The sequence below is a fragment of the Equus przewalskii genome, chromosome 7, assembly GCF_037783145.1.
Source record: "Equus przewalskii isolate Varuska chromosome 7, EquPr2, whole genome shotgun sequence".
NCBI classification, from domain to species: domain Eukaryota; kingdom Metazoa; phylum Chordata; class Mammalia; order Perissodactyla; family Equidae; genus Equus; species Equus przewalskii.
In genome coordinates, this window is record NC_091837.1 from 25,447,646 (window position 1) to 25,467,789 (window position 20,144).

Genomic DNA, 20,144 nt, shown 5'->3' on the forward strand with positions numbered 1-20,144 from the left:
ATCTCCGGGATCTAAACTGAAACACGTTCCCGTGCGGGTCAGATTCGGAGCACGCCCCATGGGGGTCACCCCTCAGCCGACACGCGCTCCGGGAGACCCGAGCCGCCTCTGACGGCGGCCACAGGAGGAGGAACCGGGCGCGGCCCCAACAGCGGACAGCGGTACTCCACTCAAATGGAGAGGCCGCAGCATCTTCACGCCAATGTTACTCAAATGGACCGCTTTCCCCTTTTTATCTGGATTCTATGGTTGTTTTTACAACCTGGAACCATGCACATCCTTCAGCTTAAAACATTACTCACTTTCAGTGATAAAACGTACGTCAAACTCTCAGTGTAATGATGCTGCTACCAAAACTGTTACGTCAAAGGGAAAAACACCACCGGGTTCATCAAAGCACAGAGAGCTCCGGGTGGCTGGCGACATGGCCGTCCTGTTCGCTGACATTCTCCTGTTTATTTGACTCACTTACTTCTGTCTCCACGGCCAGAGAACACCTGAGCCAGGTACGGGTCTGTCCTGTTCACAGCTGACAAAAGCACGGGCCGCACGGGACAGCAACACCCCAGCTGCACCAGCGCCCCTGCCGGTCACGCGCCGAGAGTGACCGCCAGTGAGGCAGCTGGCAGCTGCACCTGGGCCCACCCGGGCCGAAGACCTCGCTGGCAACAAGATGGTCCAGGTGGCTCCTTCAGCCACTGGGAGCTGCAGCGGGGGGCCGTGCTGGTCACCAGGGCTTGGGCCAGTCGTCACTCAAATCCAGAAACAACAATACAAGCGACCTCCTGGCCAACTAGTCCAGCACCAGCAGATGCTTGACAACCATCAGGAGGTCTGCATGCCTCCAAGGATGGGGAGCTCACTACTGCATGTATACCCTGCAATTCTACGCAGGGAAGCTCGATTAGGCCAGGCTGGACCGCTCACTGGACCAGCTAAGTACCGCCCTCCGAGGTCACACAAAATACCTGCGCCATCTCACAACGATGAACTTTGAACAGTTCAAAGACTGTGACCCCAAACAGTCCATCTCCAACCTAACACCCCCAGAGTACTCAAGGCCACACGTTCCTCAAGGGACAAGGTCTGCAGTCCCTTTTACCTTTTGGGATCCTGGAAAACAACATGAGGTAATATCTCCTCCTCAGGCAAGGAGGCTATGCTCCCATTAATGCATCCCAAGAAAAACCAGGCCCCGTTCTGGAAGCCCCATCTCAGTGCCTTGCTCCCAGCTTGAAGACACAAAGTCACCAGCCTCCAGCACAGCCCTGGTGCCCCGGCTATGCCAGCTCGGGCCACACACACTGCATGTGGCACTTAACTGATATATTTTTCACTCCTAGCATCCAATTGGGCAAAGGTCCCATCAACTGGGATTCATCACACTGGCCACCTCCAAGGCTTCTAGGTCTGGATTAACGCTCCCAGCAGCTCCCCACTGGGCTGTGCCACAGATGGACACTCCCAAAGATGCTCACATCAGAGCCCCAACCACAGGGCCCGTGCCAGCCCCGGGGCCGCCCCCCATCATCTCCAGCCCACGCTCCCAGCAGCAGCTTCTTCCTGCTCAAACAGGAGGAGGGGTTGCGTCCCCGCCTCCGTCTCCCCAGGGCTGTGCGTGCACGTCCTCACCACCCTCTCCAGCCCGAGGTGTGTTTCCTGAAGTCTGGGGCCCCTCCCAGGACTCTCCCACCCGGGCCTGCTCTGAGCCCACTCGAGGCCCCATCCTGCCCCTCTGGCACCTGGCCCGGGGGGGGGCACCGATGGAGCTGAGAACTGGCATCCCACCCAGGCCCCCGGTCGCGCGTGCACATGGCGCCGGGCGAGTACTCACATTTTGATGTTCTCATGGTACTGCTTGGTGTCGGAGGGCTGGTTGTACAGGGGCTGTGGAGGGAGACAGAGGGAAGGACGTCAGAGCCCGGCCGGGGCTGGGGGCAGCTGGTGCAGCCGGGCCAGCCACTGCCCCACTCAGAGCCCAGCGCCTGGGGCTCCAGCCCTGGGCCACCTCGGCCGTGCTGCCCAAGGCCCTGGCAGAGACAGCCATGCGCTGGTGTGAGAACCCGCGGCCGGCAGGCGTGAAGTGGGACGGAACCGGCCGGGAACAGGCTGTAATTCTGTGGCACAGCCGTGGGCACACGACCCCCCACCGAGCTGCTGGCGCCTCTGCAGGGTCCCAGGCAGCACTGGGCCAGGCATCAGGGCGAGCCCAAGGGGTCAGCAGGACCTCGATCAAGGAGAGCCGCCTCACCTCTCAGTGTCCAACCACCGCGAGATGCCGCGTCCCCACCAATCGGCGGGAGACAAAAGCAGGTACCGCTGGGCGTCAGTGCGGACGGGCGACGGGGGGCTGGCGCACGGCCGACGCAAACGGTCCCCGTGCTCCGGACAGCCATGAAGTGACACCCGTCAAGGATGGAGATGTGTGTGCCCTACGACCCTGTCCCTCCCGCGGTGCCCCAGAAACGCCCGGGTGAGTGTCCACCAGGAGACAGATGCGCGGTGTCCATGCGCAGGACGTGCAAAAGCACCGCGCCACAAGCGAGCTGGACGTCCACCGTGGGAAGGACGGGCGTGGACAGGACCCGCCAACACCACACCTCCCCACAGTCGCGAGGACGAGGGCACGACCTGCGCTCCCAGCATGGTCCCACCACGGCACGGCCCCTGCGTCTCGGGCTGAGTGACCCCAGCCCCTGCACCCCAGGTCCCATCTGTACACGGGGCTGAACTCATGGCGGAGACGGACGAGGGAAGGCGCGCAGACTGCCCCCCGCGTCTCTGAAGGAAGGGCCAGTGTGGTTCGCGCCAGCAGGGCGCCCCGACCGTACCCACGGCACCCGCCCTTCCTGCCTCCCCGTGGCCGCTGCTCCCGCTCTGGAGAGGGGACACGTGTCACGTAATGAAAACAGAGGCCTGGGGACGCGGCTGCAACTCTGCTTCTCTCGTTCGCCTGCCCGTGAAGAGCACGAGGCTGGCCGGCCGGGGGCAGACACGATGTGGGGACAGCAGCGCCGTCCCAGCCGAGGCCCAGCCAGAGCCACCGGCCAACAACCCAGCTGACCACGCCTGTGACTGCTGCCCTCGTGGCAGGTTGTGGCTTCAGGCCCCTGAACGTAAGGCCGGTTGTCACCCAGCACAGCTGACTGACACGAGCGTCAGCCCACTTCCCAGCCGGGAAAACCGAGCCCGAGGGGTGAGACGCTCGCCACGGCCGCTCGGGGTGAGTGGGACGAACACCCGCCTGTCGACCCGGCCCCGCAGGAGGGTCCGCTCCCCCTCGGCGCCCCCCCCGCCCCGCGTCTCCCTCCGAGTGTCTGCGTCCTCCCGGCGTCGCCCTCTGTCCCTCTCCCCCATCGTCCCTCGCTCTCTCACGCGCCCACGCCCGCAGCGGAGCCGCGGGGCAGCCACGGATGACCGCGGAAGGCCAGGCACAGAGCGTGAGGGGCGAGCCGCCCCTAAGGACGAGGCGTGCAGTCCCAAAGCCTCAGGGCAGGGCCCGGGGCGAGCGTGAGGCTCCGTGGGATCTTCTCCCTGGGAGGGCGCTGGACACGTCTCCTGACACCACCGGCGTCCTGCAGCCCCAGCTGACGGCCCAGCCTGCGCCGGGCGGGGGCCGGCCTCCCCCGTGTGGACAGGGCGGGTCCTCGAGGAGCTGCCGCCACTGCCCCGGGTGGTCAAGGGGCCCAGGGCCAGGCAGCACAGGCAGCCTTGGTCGATGACAACGTCACCTCTCTCCCGGGGTCCCCAGATTCCCTTGTGGCATTTCCCCATCGGGCCCGGGCAATTCTAGGCTCCAAGTTCAGCTCCCCAGGGGACGGAGACGTCACCCCAGGGCTGGCACAGGACGCCTCTCCCCACACCAGGGCAGGCTGCCCTTCCGAGCTGCTTGGCCCCAGGCTTCACCAGGAGAACCAGAGAGCCCCCAGTCCGACTCACGGCATAGCCTCCTGACCTGGGCACATGGCTGTGGACGGCTGGGTGCCCCCATCTCAGGGCAGCGGCCACAAGGTGCCCCAGCCCATCAAGAACCACACGTCCTGCCTGACCCTGGCTGGCCCTGCAGCAGGTCCTTCGAGTCCCCGACGTGGACACGGCCTAACGGGTCAGTGTCCGGGAACAGACAGCCGATGTCCGTGCCGGCGCCTCCCTGGCCGGCCGTGTGACCTCGACGTGTGCCACGGACACGCTGGCCTCAGTCCTCTCATCGGGGAACGGGCACAGAGCAAACAGCACCCACCTCACAGGGCCCATGAGAAGCCCAGGAAACGGCAGACGTGGTGACCGCTCTGCCTCCTTTCAGTTTTAAAGACAGCGAATGGCAACGTCTCCACAGCCAAGGGCGGCACCCCCGGGGGTGAAGCACGGGCAGGGCCGTCTGCGTCCACAAGGCAGGACAGGCCGGGAAAGGGGAGACCGCCCTCCGGGAGGGCAGTGGGCCCCAGACAGCCTCTGACCCGCCAAACCTGCAGGGAGGGAACCACTGCCACCTGCGGCCGCCTGCCCCGTGGGACACGGCAGGGATGGGCACCTGCCCCTCGAGGGCCTTCAGTGCGGGCCCCTCAGTAAAGGGCCGGAAGGACACAGAGAAACTGTGGGGTCTGCTGTCCCCTGGGAGGCACTGGCCCTCAGGGAGAACGGAGACCGGGGGATGGAGACCCTGCCCAGGAGGCTGCTTGTTCGCACGGCGACAGTCCTGGGCAGCCACCTGGGAGGCCCAGGCCGGGATGGGGACGGGCAGGGACTGGGTCACATCCGTGGTCAGAGCTGTTGGGAGGGGGGCAGGGCGTGAGGGAACCCCTAACGCACCTCCTCGCCACCACAGGGGGCACAAGGCCCCCTCCGTCCTGGAGGCCAGTCCCCATACGGCGGCCGTGAGGCGACCTCCGCCTCCCCCCACAGCAGCCAGTGGGCAAGGCTCTCCCCGCCCTGCTGCCGGGGGCACCAGCTAGGAGGGAAACCCCCCAGAGAGCCCAAGGAGCAGGGCGGGGGCCCCGGCCTGTCGTTCCCCCATGCCTCCACTTCCTCCTCTAAAAACGGAGGGCAGCAAATCCATCGGGGGCAGAGAGCCTGGAAGGCGGCAGGCGCGCAGGACTGTGAAGCCCTGGGCAGAAGCGAGGAGCCCCAACGATGGAGGAAGACTGGGTCTCGCGGGGTCCCCTCGCCTGGCCTCAGCCACCCCGGTGCACGGTGCGGGAGGAGATGAAAGTTGGCCAGCCTCAACGCCTTAAAATAACACCTCCGAACAGGAAGGAAGCCAGGACGCGAAGCCACAGGCGCGAGGAGGGGCTGCTGCTGCCCACGCCCCTCGGGACGAGCCAGGCTGGCCCAGGTGCTGGTAGGACGGGGCTGACACCGCGTCCTGCTCAGAGCGGCCAATGTGCTTCCTTCCATCCTGTGCAGGCTCCCCCCAGGAAGTCACAGAGGTCCCCCTCTGCAGAACAGAGACCCCCAGGGCTCCCAATGGCGCGGCCCAGTGACCTGAGACCCTGAGCTCTGACTCCACCAGCCTGAAGCAGCCCCTGCAGAGGGTCACCTCTGAGCCACCTCCACTTGGAGGTCATCTTTGGCCACTTGAGCCTTGCGGTGACGAAGACAGAGAGCAGACCTGTGGAGAAGTGGCTGGCTGCAACCCCATGGGCTCAGCACACCTCCCTGCCCCATCTCCTGCTGTGTGACCCTGGGCAAGGCACTGCCCTCTCTGAGCCTCATCTAGAAAATCGACGGGGAACGCTTCTACGAGGCCTGACACGGCAGGTGCCCTGTCAAAGTGAGTCCCCTCCCCAGCTCCACTGCAGGCCACCAAGCCAAGAGCCTACGAACTTTAAGAGGACTCTGGTGACAGCCACACAGCCACCAGACACTCCAGACCTCGCCCTCCTATGCCACCAGCCTTGAGGGAGCCCCTGCTCTGAGACCCCTAAGCAGGGGACGACCCTCTCACCCCTGAAGACCCAGAAAAGGAATCGCTGGGATTCTGAGCCAGCAGATGCCCCCGCTCACAGGGACGCTGGGCCATTTCCTCACCGGCCTCCCTCGGGCCTCCAGACCTGGTGACCTCCATCCTCGCCCCCACAGGAGGCCCCCAGGACTGAGGAGGGCAGGCAAGGGCTCTGGGAACAGTTGGGTACCACCTCTAGTCCTGCCATCCCCACTGGCAAGAAGGGGAAACCGAGGCAAGCAGCAGCGTACTCGTGGGGAGGGACAATGGTGCAGCCACTTGGGAAAACAGCCTGGGAATTTGAGAGGCTAAACACAGACTGAACACAACCCAGTAACCCCGTCCTGGTCCAGACCCACGAGAGACGGACACGCGGCCACACGGACACCCGCACGTCACTGTCGCAGCCACCTGACCTAGGACGGCCAAAGCAAAACAACCCGCCGTCCATCAGCGGACGAACGGACGCAGAGAGCGCGGTCCCTGCCACGGAGGGACAGGACTCAGGACAGGAAGGAATGCGGCCGGATGCCTGCTCCAGCCTGGAGGGACCTTGACCACATGCTGCTGAGGGAGAGGAGCTGACATGAAAGGCCACACGGCCTCTGACTCCACTGACACGCCACGTCCAGGACGGGCCACTCCAGACAGAAGGGAGACCAGTGGCTGGTCAGGGCGGGCAGGGGGAGGAGGAGATAAGGGGGTGACAGCTAAGGGGACAGAGTTCTTTTTGAGATGGTGCGATGTCCTAAAACTGACTGTGGAGATGGTCACACACATCTGTAAATAAACTAAAAACCCCTGAACTGTACACTTTAAATGGGTGAATTGTACGGCATGTGAGTTACATCTCAATGGAGCTGCTGACAAAAGAAAGGGGCTGCCAGAGACGGCCCAGGAAGCACGCCCCTCGGGGGGAGCAAGACCCAGGCTGGGAGCCTGCCCCCGACCCGTAGGCCCCCCACCTGTCTGGCTCTGCCCTCCAAGAGGACCAGAGGCCAAGAGAGGCCGGCCGCTCCCTGGTCCTCGGTGGCCCAGGCTGAGGAGCAGCCGTCGCTGCAGAGAAAGCTCCAGCGCCAACGGCCCCGCCTCCAACGTGTGCGCGATGGCCGGGAGCTTCCCACGACCTCGTCCCACGACCCTCGTGAGGAGCTGGCTCCCTGTCCACGGAGGGAGAAGCCCAGCCCGCCCGGGCCACGCAGCAGACCCTGGGGGAGCCGAGCTGACCACCAGGCTCCGGGGGCCCAAGGCTCGCTCTCTACCCTGGGGCAGGCGCGCCCACCCCAGACACCCGAGCACAGACCCTCACACCTGCCCCGTGTGCACTGCTCCCCGCCCCACCCCCACGCCACCCGCTCCCTGGGACACGGCCCGAGGGGCCGAGGCTTCTGCTCCAGAGTCTCTGGGACTCCAAAGCCACCAGCAGCAGTCTCCACGCTCTCCCGCCTCCCAGCTCTGGGAACACATCTGGGTGACGGGTGCCTGAGAGAGAAGAGGCCCAGGGTCTGCTCCCCGACTGCTGCTGACACGGCATCTTCCCGTCAGCAAGACAACAGTAATGATGATTAATAATAATAACAATAATAACCACAGCTAACGCTCAGCACTTACTCTCCATCAGACACTGTGTTTGATACTTTAAAAAATTAACATCGTCAATCTTCACTACAACCCAATAGGATACGCACTATTATTATTCCCATTTTACACGTAAGGAAATCAAGGCACAGAGAGGTTAAGAGACCTGCTCAGGATCACACAGCTATGAAGGGGCAGCAGATCCGGGAGCTGAACTCGGACCATGGCCCAGAGGATGGGCTTTCCCCACTGAGCCAGACCAGATGAGTCGGACTCGGTGTGTTGCTCTCCTCGCAGCCTGACTGGCTGGGCTTCAGGGGAGCAGCAGTGCCAACGGCCCCCCAACCCTGGGCCCCCACCCGGCCACCGCCCCCCCACCACCCGAGCTCTGCCTGGCTGTCTTATCAGGAGGGCGTGTTTCCTGCCTCCTCCGGGCAGTGGATGACTTCCTCCTTCCCCTCCACACCCACCTGCCGCCCTGCCCACCGCTCCGGCCGCCCCCTCCCGGCGCCCCCCTGCCCCCAGCTCACCAGCTCCACCTGGGGCCCCAGGCCTTCGAGAATCCGGTGCGCAGCCTCGGCCTTCTTCTGCAGAGTGATGGAGAAGAGGAATTAACACACACAGAGCACAGATTATGAACAGAGGGCTCCGAAGCGCAGGCAGCTGCCCGGCCCAGCACGCCAGGCCCGGCCGGGGGCGGGGAGGGGGCGCCCGGGTCCCCGCGCCCTCCCCAGGCTGGGAGCACACAGAGGGCCTCCACAGCGCCGCGGGCCCGGGCAGGCCCGCCAAGTTTCGATTCTAACAAACGCACCGTGTTCTCCGGGGCCTGCCCCCCGGCCCCCAGGCCCGACCCCCCCGGGGCCAGTGGTGTGGGCGCAGCTCCTGCCAGCCAGCCGACACCGCCAGGCCCAGGGTGGCTTCCTCTGCCTTGGAAGCTGGCCGGGTGTCGACAGTGACCTCAGAGCTGGTGCGGCCAGCGAGGGGGGCGGGGAGAGGGAGCCTCAGAGACACCCTTTCTAGGATTCCTGCATTTCACCATCACGTGACCGTTTCGGAGCCGCCTGGGGCCTCCCCACCTCCCTCCCCATCACAACACAGGACTTATTAGGAAAACAGGAACGTGTGGCAGAAAGAGCTCGGTGGCGGTGAATTCAACAGGCTGGCCCTCCAGCCCCAGCCCGGCCCCGCGGACCCCCAGCCGGGACCACGAGGGCCTGGTGACCATGAGGAGGCTGGGAGGGCAGCCTGGGCCGACTGGGGAGCGGGGGACAGGCAGCTCTGGAAGGTGCCTTGCGAGGGCCTTTGTGGGATCCGGGCCGCCGTGTGCGATGGAAAGCAGGGTGCTCTGGGCCTGGTTCGGGGGGGGGCCACTCGGTATGTGGTGTGGCTGGGAGGGCAGGCCATGCAAGTCACCACCCATCAGATCAGAACCACCCCCCAGTGACCTCCAAATCCAGACCCACTGGACGGGGGTGACCCAGAGCCCTGGGGAACGGGGCTGGCAGAAGAACTCGAGGCTCGCGATTCAGGTGTCACAGCAGGTGCCCCGCGCCAGCCTCACCCCCTCCCAGCCCCCGCGCCAGGCGGGGTATGTAGGTGGGCTCAAGCTGGCTCCTGGAACTAGCTCCGCCTGGAGCCCTGGGCCCAGCCCACCCGCGGACACAGCCATGCTCTCGGCCCCTCTGCGAAGATCCCGGCCCCCGAGACCAGCAGCCTCAGGGCACGGCCGGGGCCGGAAAACCAGGGAGCAAATCCTCACCACAGTGAGGCCCCACTTTGAGCCGAGCGCTGAGCACACGGCATACGCTATTAACACTGAAGTGGCATGTAAACCAAGCGTCAGGCAGATGCAAAACGTGGACAGTTTTACAGATGGTGAAACTGAGGCACAGAAAGAGGCCATGAGGAAGAAGTCCCGCTTCTGAGCTCCAGGTTCCAGGAGGGAGAAAGACAAGGGCCAGGTGCCACCCGGACAGTCACGCCCGACCACCCTGCCCCAGGGCATCTTGGAACAGGCATCAGCCGTGGGATAGAGAAGATGCGAGCATCCCCGAGCCACGTGAAGGACTGGGCATGTGGCGGGGAGGGGCCAGGGCCGCCCCCCAAACACCTCTTGAACACTCATCCGTTAAATGCCAGGACAAGACACAGAAGGAGTGAGACCCAGCCCCCGCCTGCAATAAGCCTGGCCTGGTGGGCAGTGGGTCCAGAGCAGCGATGGCAGATTAGCGTGCTCAGGCAGAGACAGGCACGCGCAGCGTGAAATGGAGCGTGAGTCACTCTCTCTGGAAAGGTAACAGGAACGACACACAAGCTGGGTTTTGAAGAATGAATAGGAGTGTGTGTGCATTTGTGTGGCTGAGTAGGGGTCATTAGCAACTGCCCATCTAGATGAAGGAGTGCAGGGCTGGAGTGGCTGGGCCCTGGAAACGGCCACAGCAGACGGCTGGGCCTGGGTCTTGGATCTGGGCCTGGGTCCCTGGTGCGGGCTCCAGAAGCCTGTGTCCAACGCACCACGGCAGATTCCATCTTCAACCACATCCCCGCTGTCTCTGGAGCTGGTGCCCCCGCAGGCCCAACCCACTCCACGTCCAAGCCCCGCCGGACCCCGGGGCCTCTCAGGACGCAATGCAGATTGCAAAAGGCAACGCAGCTCCCATTTACCCAGAAGACACCTGTCCCGAAACAGCCCTGAAGATGCCGCCGCGAGGGAAAGAGGCCCATGGAGGCCGGGAGCAGGGCGCCACACAGCCTGCCTGGGTCAAGTCCGCAGGCCGCCCGCTAGGCGGGGCCAAGCCTCCCTCCCTGAGCCTCGGCCTCCTCACGGTCGGACCGCACAACAGCAGCTCTGCCAGGCGTGGCTCCTACAAGGACGAGTGAGCTGGCACATGCAAGCCCACGGCAGGACCCGGCACACAGTAGGGCTACATGAGGGCTGGCGTTACTGTCATCGCTGTCAATAAAAGCAAGGCCACGGCTTGCACCACGTGGGCCCCGCACGCGCAGGCCCTGCATTGGGCCCTCTGTGCTCCATGGGTTTGGATCCCTGCAAGAACCACATGGAAGATTCCAGCATCAGCCGAATTTACACGGGAGGAAGCCCAGGCTTGGGACATGTAGCTGGCCTGGAGCACTTGGCTCGGGCAGCAGGTAAGGCTGGGAGCCTGTGGCCCTGGACCTGCACATGTGCATGCACACACACACAGACACATACGAGTGCGTGCACACACACACGCATGTGCACACATACACCTCATGTCTCCCGTGGCATTTCCTCTGCCTCGCCCCCATATCCCTGCTCCTGGCTTCATTCCCACCCCCCACCCCAAATTTTCTGGTCCAGGGTGCAGGGACGGGGGTGGGAATCTGTTTGTCCGTCCCTGGGGAGCTGGGGGCCTCCTGCCCATCCGGCCCCTCCCCCTCTACCAGGCCAACATCTGGGAGTCGGCTCTACTCTAACCCTCGGCAGCCCCTTTGCTGTCTGGGACTCAGTCTCCCCACCTGCAAAGTGGCCACGCTCCCCCAGGGTACCAGCCAACCAGGACTTTGAGGAGGATCTTCCGTAAGGAACAAAGTGACGTGCATGCTGTCACTTCTCTCTTACCATCCCTCTGCAGATGGAGAGCAGACAGCCCCCTGGAAAGGGCCGTGGTCGGGGAACACAGGCCACCAGTTCAGCCCCACAGCAGCTGCTCCCTCTCACCCCCTCGCTGACAGCTTCTTGCCACCCAAGAGCCAGGCAAGCTGCTCGCCAGGGTGCCCAGGCCCCCACGGTGCCCGAGGTCGCCCTGCTTGGCTCCCAGAGGACAAAGCCAGGAGCTCGAGCTGACGTGCAGGGGAGGGGGCAGCTGAGCTTCCCTGCGGCTTCCGCCCACCCCAGGGGCACTCCCCAGGCTCCAGGAGTCGGGCTGGGGTCCCACTCAAGAGACTGCCCTCCTCCTGCAGGAGACCCCAAGTCCACGTAGCCTCCTGATGGCAGAGAGCCCTGGGGCAGCGCTGGGGCACGACAGTCCCTGGTCACCTGGCAGACAGGCAGGTGCACACAGGCCCCAGGGACCCGTGCACCAAAGACTGGCCACATCTACAAAGACACACGTACACACGCGTGCCACACAGGCCGACTCGGAGCCACATGCACTCACGCAGCTCTACACAAGGCATGCACCCAAGTGGACACGTGCACATGCATGAAGTGTAAGTGCACAACCACACACATGCCCCATGCACGCCAACTTGCACACATGTGCACACCACCACTCATGTGCACCTACATGTCACACGGCTCCCAGGTGTGCCCACGAACACATGGGTATATAAATGCACAGATAACCACAGGTGTACCCCACACGCACTGACTCATACACACGTGCACACAGGCATCCGCAGGTCCACTCAAACACACGTACACACAGGTGCACAGATGTATAAACACACGAATAATCACGTGCCTGCACATGCTGACGACCACACACCCATGCACACAGCCAGTGACAGGTCCACAGTGTAGACACACACACACACACGTGCCCCACACAACTTGGCCTGTACATGTGTGTATTCACATCCATACGAGCACAGCCATCCATAGTTACACACACACACACTAACCACAGCTCTCCTCACAGGCAGGCGGACCAGCTCCTCACCCTGGCCAGCCCCCGCCGGCCCCCCACGGGGCCCCCACTCCTGCTCCTCAGCTGCCGCCTCTGGCCGAGCTCTGGGCCTCACCCTCCTGTCTGCAGAGTGGGAGCAGCATGCACCCGCCCAGAAGGCCCACAACCCCAGCATCTCGCTCCGGCCACACCACCCCCACCCTGAGTCCGTCCAGGGGTTTGAGCCGCATCTCCCTGAGGTCCAGCCTCCTCGTCCACACGTGGAGCCTGACGCCCATCCAGAGCTCTCCCGGACGTGTGCTGACGGGGACAAGGAGGGAGGAGGATTCGTGGCTCCGCGTTCACAAATCCATGAGGCCGACATTCCTGTGTGCGGATGCGGAATCGGAGGAAGCCGGGACCCCAGGAGCCATCAGGAGCCAGCGTGGAGGCTGATGGAGGGCTTGGTGCAGGGGCCACCGCTCGCAGAGCCCCCATTACGACTCGGCCGGGGGAGGCCTGAAGCCGAGCCCTGCAAACAGGCCTTGGGGTGCCCAGGCCCCCGTGCTCGAGGGGATGCTCCACCATCGGGGGCGCAACTGAGGGCACTGGTCCTCTCCGTCCGCGCGGTCCTGATCGGTGCTCACGAGCTTCACCAGCAAGGCGCTTGGTCTGAGATGAGAAGGGGCTCGGCTCTTCCTCTGCGACCCCTCGTCACGCAGCTGCTGGGGCTCTGCCTCCCCAAATTCGGCTCCTCTCCAGCTCCTGACCCGGCCAGGTCCTCTCCACCAGGAACATCCGCCTACCCTTTCCCAAGAGCGCCCAATTTTGCAGACTGAGCTCAAACCCCGTGTCCTCCAGGAAGCCCACCTCGATTGCCCACTGCCCAGGATTCTCACAGTGTCCACGCCATGCGGGCTGTCCCTCATTTACACATCCCTCGCCAGCGCTGGTGCGTGAGTGCTCAAGGCGTGAGCGCCCTCCGCGACACCAGGCGCCCTCCTCCACCCCACCCGCCCTCTGAAGAGCAAAGGCAACCCCATCTGAAGGGGTCCCCGCCGCCGACGGCCCCCCACTGCTTCCAAGAAGCCTCTCCCAGTCCCCCCATTTCCGCCCTGCAGGGTCTCCTGCGCCACCACCTGTGCGCACCTGCCCGCCCCATGCGCGGGCAGCTCCGGGCAGCGGGGAGCCTGGCTCGGCGGCCCTCACCCCCGCGGGCTGGCGCCGCATCCAGGTGCCCCAGTGCAGGAGCCTGCGGGCGGGGCTGCGTTTCCCGGCTGGCGGCTGGCGCGGCATTTACAGACAGGCCCTTGGCAGCCGCCTCCCGGGAACCAGCGGGCAGGGAGGAGGATTAAAACCTAATCCTATTGATCCCAGGCGGGAAGTCCCGCTGCTCCTGCAAAGGCAGCTGAGGGCCCCGCCCACGCGGCCTCCAGCCCTGCGGAGAGGACCCCCACTCCCCTCACCCCACCCCCCCCACCCCCCACCAGAGGGCTCTTCTGGGGAGGAGGGCCCCTCCCCTCTGCCATCCTCCATCTGCTCAACAAGCACTTAGTGAGCCCTACTGTGTGCGGGCTGTTCCTAGGGACACCGTGAGAACAAAAGGGATCAGGATCCCTGCCCTCCTGGAGCCACCGTTCACAAAAAAAAGAATAAACAAAACGGGAGTCACATCCTGTGGGAACAGGGCGAAGAGAAAATGAGAGCCAGGAAGAGGAGGAGTGGGGTGGCAAGGTTTTCAGGATTAAATAGAGGTCAAAACTGGTAAAAAAGGGACATTTTGAGCAAAGGGCTGAGGGATGGAGAGTGAGCCAGGTGGGAAAAGGAGACTCAGGTGGAGGGCACAGCCAGTGCAAAGGCCCTGGGGCAGGAGCACGCCCGGGCGTCTGCCCCTGGGTGGGGTCAGGCAGGGAGAGAGGTGAGTGAAAGGAGAGATGGGGATCGGGGCCAATGAGGGGCAGAACTCCTCAGACCCCTGTGGGTGTGATTATGTCCCCTGACCAGGAAGTCAACGTGAGTGGGCTGGGGCCGAGGTCACTGCTACGTCCCCAGGGCCTGCAACAGTGGCAGGCCCAGAGCAGGTGTCCAACGACACGGCTGCTGAGTGAATGAATGAATGGACAGGACGAGTACGAGGTGACCAGTGGGGCAGGGGCCAGCTCTCAGAATCCCAGGAACCAGGTTGAGTCCTCACCTGCCACCCGCCAGCTGTGAAGCCTCAGGGAAACACCTTGAGCCTCAGTTTCCCCATCTGTAAATACATGTGGTGGGGGAGGTGGGAACCCCGGCAGGATGGAATCGGCATAAAGGCCACAGAGCCCCGAGCCTGCGGTGTGGGGCCAGAGATGGCAAAGCCAGCACACGCAACCCAATGTGGTCACCACCGGCCGGGGAGCACGGGCTGCAAGTCCTGGTCACCTCCACTCCTGGCCTCTGATCTAGTCCTCGGGGCAGGGTGGGTGTGGGACTGCCTCCCCGCTGACTCCAGGGGTGGGCCTAAGACCCAGCCCTGACCTATTCACGCACTCAAGCCCCTAGCCTCAGTACTGGCTGAGAAATGAGCACGTGACTCCAGCCAGCCCAAGAGAGCCAAGCCCAGGACTGCTGCTGAGACCCCTGCGCAGTGTCCCATCTGCTCTGGGAGGGTGAGTGGGCCTGAGCTGCTGGCCACAGTCTTTCTAGGTCCTGGGGAACCCTGCCTGAGAATGACACTGCCACGGAGAAAGCAGAGATGGGGACAGAGAACTCCCAAACAGCTTCACATGAGCGCCTGGATCCACCCATACCTGAAGTGAACTAACACCAACTTTCATTACAAGACTCAATAACCCCCTCTTGAGCCTCAACCAGTCTGAGCAGAGTTTTCATCTCCTGTTCTGAGAGTCTTGACTGGACCTCCCCCAGCACATCCCTTTGGACCTTACAAAGCCCTTCCAGCTTCCCTCTCAGCCATGTCAACTCTGGGACCTCAAGAGTGTGGCCGGGACCCAGGGCAACCACAGACCTGAACTGAAACAAAGCCCCAGCTCTCGGGGTGCGGGATGGACTGGAGTCCAAGCCCCCCACACACAGAAGCTGCAGAAAGCCGGACAGGAGGCGGGGGCTCTGGCAGGGAGACCACCCACTGAGAACCGGGAGGGGACTCAACTGCTGTTGGGGGAGGGGCAGGGCTGAGGCCAAGGACCAATGGGATCTGCAGCCACAGCTCTCTGGGGAGAACGTGGGACCTGGAGGGGGCCCCCCGTTACTGCGGAGACAATCCCAGGCTCATGGGCCGTCGCTGGGGTGGGAGGTGCAGCCAGCTTCCCACAGGGGCACCAAAGACCCGCGCTCGGAGCCCACCTGGCGGGGGAGGGCTGGGGCTCCACCTGCTAGAGCCTGCTGTCCCCAACTGGCTGAGCCCCCAGCAGAGCCAAGGGCACTGTGGCGACACCCCGGGCAAAGCCGGCGACGTGCCTCCACAGCTGCTGGAGAGAACCCTGCCGGCTCTCCCACCGGAGGATCAGGGAGGGTGGGCACAGGGGCTGCCTGCGGGGACACACTCAGGAACCTTGCCCGTGTCCCCGCCCACCGCAGGCTCTCAGAGCCCCCTCAGTCCTGGCTCTGAGTCCCAGCCTCAAAGCTCACTCGCTGTGCAATCTCAGGGAGGTCACCTTCCCTCTCTGAGCCTCAGTCTCTTTACGAGTAAAACGGAGAGAGTAATAGTATCTGATTCATACAAGTCTGGAGAGAATTAAATGAAATCATGCAAAATGTAAACAATAGCAAGAAGAAAAGAACCATGACAACTGGACGATGACGACAATCACAGCACAGCTAGCACTTCCTTGGTGCCAGGCCCTGTTCTGGGCGCTCCGTCCCGAGCTCATTAGTCCCCACGACACTGCGCAGGGAGCTGCTACGATTACATCATTTCTCAAGTGAGGAACATGAGTCACAGAGGTCACGGAACTTGCCCAGGGTCACAGGGCCAGGAAGTGGTAGAGATGGGATCTGAACCCAGGACATCTGGCTAAAGCGCGTGTGGCCCCCTAGCTCTCCCATCATTAGGATCGTTATTTGTGTTACTCGGGGAGGGGGCCAGGGCGTGGGAGGGCGATCAGCCCCACAAGGTCCAGCACACAGCTCGTGGGCCCCCAGCAGCCTCAGTGTCAGCCTGCACCTATTGCTGCTTCAAGAGGCGGAGGCATAGCCACACCCATTAATCCAGCAGTTTCTGCCCGGAGCCACAGCCACAGGCACCAACCCGGTGCTCCCGGCTCCAGAGCAGACACCCAGGCCCCCGCCCAGACTCTGAGCACTAATCTGGCAGCCAGGGGCGGACCCCACAGCACAGACAGCTGGGAAGGGTGGCCAGGAGCCCTGGGCAGGAGGGGGACCAGAGGAGCCAAGGCAGAGAGGCTGTGTCACACTTCGCTGTGTGGCCTCAGACAAGGAACAGTCCCTCTCTGGGCCTCAGTTTCCTCATCTGTAAAATAAGGGAGGGGACTCAGCACACACAGGCCCCAAGCACATCTGGAAAGAACCAACTGCAAATGACCAAAGCCGAGCTCTCAGTAGCTTGATTGGGATGACAGGGAGCTCACCACCTCACCAGACTCCAGGTTCCTCTTGAGGCCAGCTCAGGCCCTTGGGGTTCAGCCCCTGGAGACACTGCTCTGGGCACCCTGAGCCCTCTCCTAAGACGCAGCCCACCAGATGCCCAGCAGCTGCCCTTTCCGTATCCCTGCAGCCCCCAAAGCCCACCACAGACCCTGTGTTCAACCATCCCAAGGCCCTTTCGGGGCTACATGTCAGCAGAGGCCAGTGCTGACGAATCAGACCCTGGATTCCCATGGGTTGAAATCCCAGATCCACCACTTCCTAGCTGTGTGACTCCGGATAAGTCACTTAACCTCTCTGGGGCCTCAGTTTCTCCCGGGTATCAAATGGAGACGATTACTGTACCTACCCTCCTTCAACTGCTACGTGAGGAACCTGGCCCAGCGCACAAGGAGGAGGAGCTGTTCACTGACAGCTGCTGTTGTCTTTGTTAATAATAATGTCACACTGCCTTCAGCACGAATGCCTCGGTGACTGCCCAGCTCCCCGGCCACAGGCCCCTGCAGCCCTCCCACCGCCCGAGGCCCACACCCTGGCTACCCCTCCCGGCCTCACACCCCCAGGTCTCCGTGGGTGGGGGCGGTGCACGGAGATGCCCACGGCTCAGCGGGCAGGCGGAGGCCCAGGCACAGCCGGCCCTGCAGGGGACACGGCCTCCCAGGGGCCCGCGGGCTCGGGCGGCGTACCCGGTTCTCGTCGTAGATGATCTGTACCAGGCTGCGGTGCTTGGACTCCAGGGGCGGCGGCGACACCGGCTGCTCGGGCTCGGGCGGCTTGGCGGCCTCCTCCTCCAGCTGTTGCTGCGGGAAGGGGGAGAGCGTGGTGAGCAGCGGGCGGAAGGAGGAGGCGGCCCCACGGCGGTGGGCGGCCGCGCACAGGAAGTCAGGCTGCTAGCCGTTTCCTCTGAGTCACCGGGGACTCCAGCGAGGACGGCTCCCGCCTCAGGCTCGGCAGCCAGGCCCCCGGGGTTCAAATCCCGCCCCGGTGACTCACGAGCCAGTGAGCACAAGCAGGCAGCCTAACCGACTGCGCCTCAGTTTCCCCATCTGCAAAACAGGGCGTGTCTCCCCAACAGGGTGGGTGAGGAGAGGCCGAGTTGACGCCCGTCCAGCTCAGACTGGGCTCACAGCGAGCCGGCCGCCGTCATCCATCACCACCACCACCGGACCGGCACGTCAGGAGACGCCGTGCGGACCCTGGAGCCCAACTGTCCAGACTGGGACCCAGTTTCTACTTGCTGTGTGACCCTGGGAAGTTGCTACACTTCTCTGAGCCTTCTGTCCTCATCTGGAAAACGTGGATAAAGTCTCTACGCTAGAGAGCTGGCGTGAGGAATGACCGAGCTGAGGCATGTAAAGCTGTCAGCACCTAGCAAGCAGTTTGCATCATCGTCCTCGCCATCTGCACTGTGAGTTCATGCCGGGCCCTCCTCCTGCAAACCCATAAAGGACGTCCCTTCATCCTGCTGTCTGCTTTATACCAAAAGTGGAAAGTAAAGACCAGAGAGCTTGAGACGCTGGCCCAAGGTCACACAGGAGACCAATGCCCAGGTCCGCGGTCTGACAGGCATCCTGGGTGAGACCAGAACACTGTGCCCTGCTTGTCGCGCTCATGCAGCCGCCCAGGACCACAGAGCGAAGCATCAGGAACCCAGAGGCGGCCAAGAGGAGGGCAACGCGGAAAGAGCCAGAAAACCAGATCCTGGCTCCTGCGGCACGGAGGCCCAGCTGCTGGGCCCCACAGCGACCCCCGGCGGAAGCTCCCAGAAGGGCAGCCAGCACCGGCAAAGCTCTGAAATCCCTCCAAAACGTGCGGATCAAACGAAGCCAAGAAACGGAGGATGGACAGAGCCAGCGAGGCAGAGGGCAGGGAGCGCTCCCCAATGGTGACGGTGCCCCTCCTGGGGCAGCAAAGAAAAATGCCACCTGAGACACGTCCAGAGACACTGCCGAGAGCCTGGCCCGGCCCGGATTACAGCCCGGCTCCATCGCTCGCCAGCCTGTGACCTTGAGCAGGTCGCTCAACCTCTCTGACCCTCAGTGTCCTGCTCAGAGAAAGCAGAGAACCAGGGCTGCCACCTACAGCTGTTCTGGGGTCAGAGGAGAGGAGGGGCCAGAGCGCACACTGGATCAAAACTGGCCTTCGGCCGCAAATCGCACCCAGCGAGACACCGCTCCCTCCCCCAGGACGGCTGCGACGGAAGAAAAGCGAAATGACAGGGTTGGCGAGGACATGGAGGAACGGGGACGCCGTAACCGGCTGGGGGCAACGCAAGACGGTGCAGCTGCTGGGGGAACGGCCTGGTGGGTCCCCCCAGAGTTACCCCGTGACCAGCAGTTCTGCCCCAGGTACAGACCCAAAAGAACTGAAACAGGTGCTCAAAGGAAAACCTGAACACGACTCTTCAGGGCAGCACCGTCACAGCAGCCGAAGGTGGGGACAACGCAGTGTCCTCAACAGCTGACCGGAGGGACACAATGGGGTCCACCCGTCCAGCGGAATACAACTCAGCCATGAAAAGGAACAGGCACTGCCACTGCCACAGCCCAGAGGGGCCACGAGGGCGCCATGCCGAGGGCCAGAAGCCCACAAAGAGGCCACGAGCTGCGCGTTCCACAGACGCGAAGCGTCCAGGACAGGTGCACGCGAGACAGAGAGCAGACCGCGGCTGGCGGCAGGGTGGGGAGCGACTACTAACAGGTACAGGGTCTCCTTCTGGGGTGACAAAAATGTCTTGGAACTAGATAGTGGTGACGGTGACACCACGCTGTGGATATGCTAAACACCACTGAGCTACACACTTTAAAACGGGTAATTTTACGTTTTGTGTATTTTAGCTCAAGAAAAACGCCAAAGAGGAATTTTAAAAAAACCTGCTTCTCCAGGGCTGTCCCGGCCACCTGACGTCCGGCCGTGTCACAGACGGGCACACGCAACCTGTAGCTTCAGCCTCCTCCCAGAGCCGGGCAGGAGGAACGGAAGACGCCCGTGTGCCCACGGCCTTGGCCACGCCGGCCTGACCCCAGCCGGGGCCCAGGCTCTCCCAGGACACTGCACCGCCATCCTGGAACCCACTGGCGGCCCCCAAGGCTGGGACAGCTGGCTGAGCCTCACTGACCGGCCCAGCTCCTCCCTGCAAGGGACAGTCCCGACCCCTCCTAGAGTCTGGACCGTCCATCCCCGTACATCTTCCCAGACCCGTTCCTGGGACCCAGCACTGGCTTCCAGGAAGGCTTGGTCCCCAGCTGTCACTCTGTGGTGCCCGGTGGCCACGGCGGGCCCTTGAGGACACAGAGCCCACACTTCCTTACTGGCCCGGGGAGCAGGGCAGTGAGGAGGGAGCCGGGACCCCACTCCGATGGGGTGGGGACAAGACTGGCCACAGCAGGACCCGAATTAATGCAAACGGCGCTGCCCGAGGCGGCATGGCC

General features: G+C 63.4%; 1 protein-coding gene across 45 annotated transcripts in view; it reads right to left on the bottom strand.

Moving 5' to 3' along the window:
• NCOR2 (nuclear receptor corepressor 2) overlaps window positions 1-20,144 on the bottom strand; it is a 205,749-nt gene that overhangs the window by 104,060 nt on the left and 81,545 nt on the right. For all 45 annotated transcript variants that reach the window (XM_070627241.1, XM_070627248.1, XM_070627252.1 and 42 more), the window contains 3 exons: window positions 17,400-17,513; window positions 8,050-8,106; window positions 1,835-1,887 (listed from right to left, as the gene is read on the bottom strand). In XM_070627241.1, the coding sequence (XP_070483342.1) occupies window positions 1,835-1,887; window positions 8,050-8,106; window positions 17,400-17,513 (224 nt within the window). The remainder of the gene's footprint in view (window positions 1-1,834; window positions 1,888-8,049; window positions 8,107-17,399; window positions 17,514-20,144) is intronic.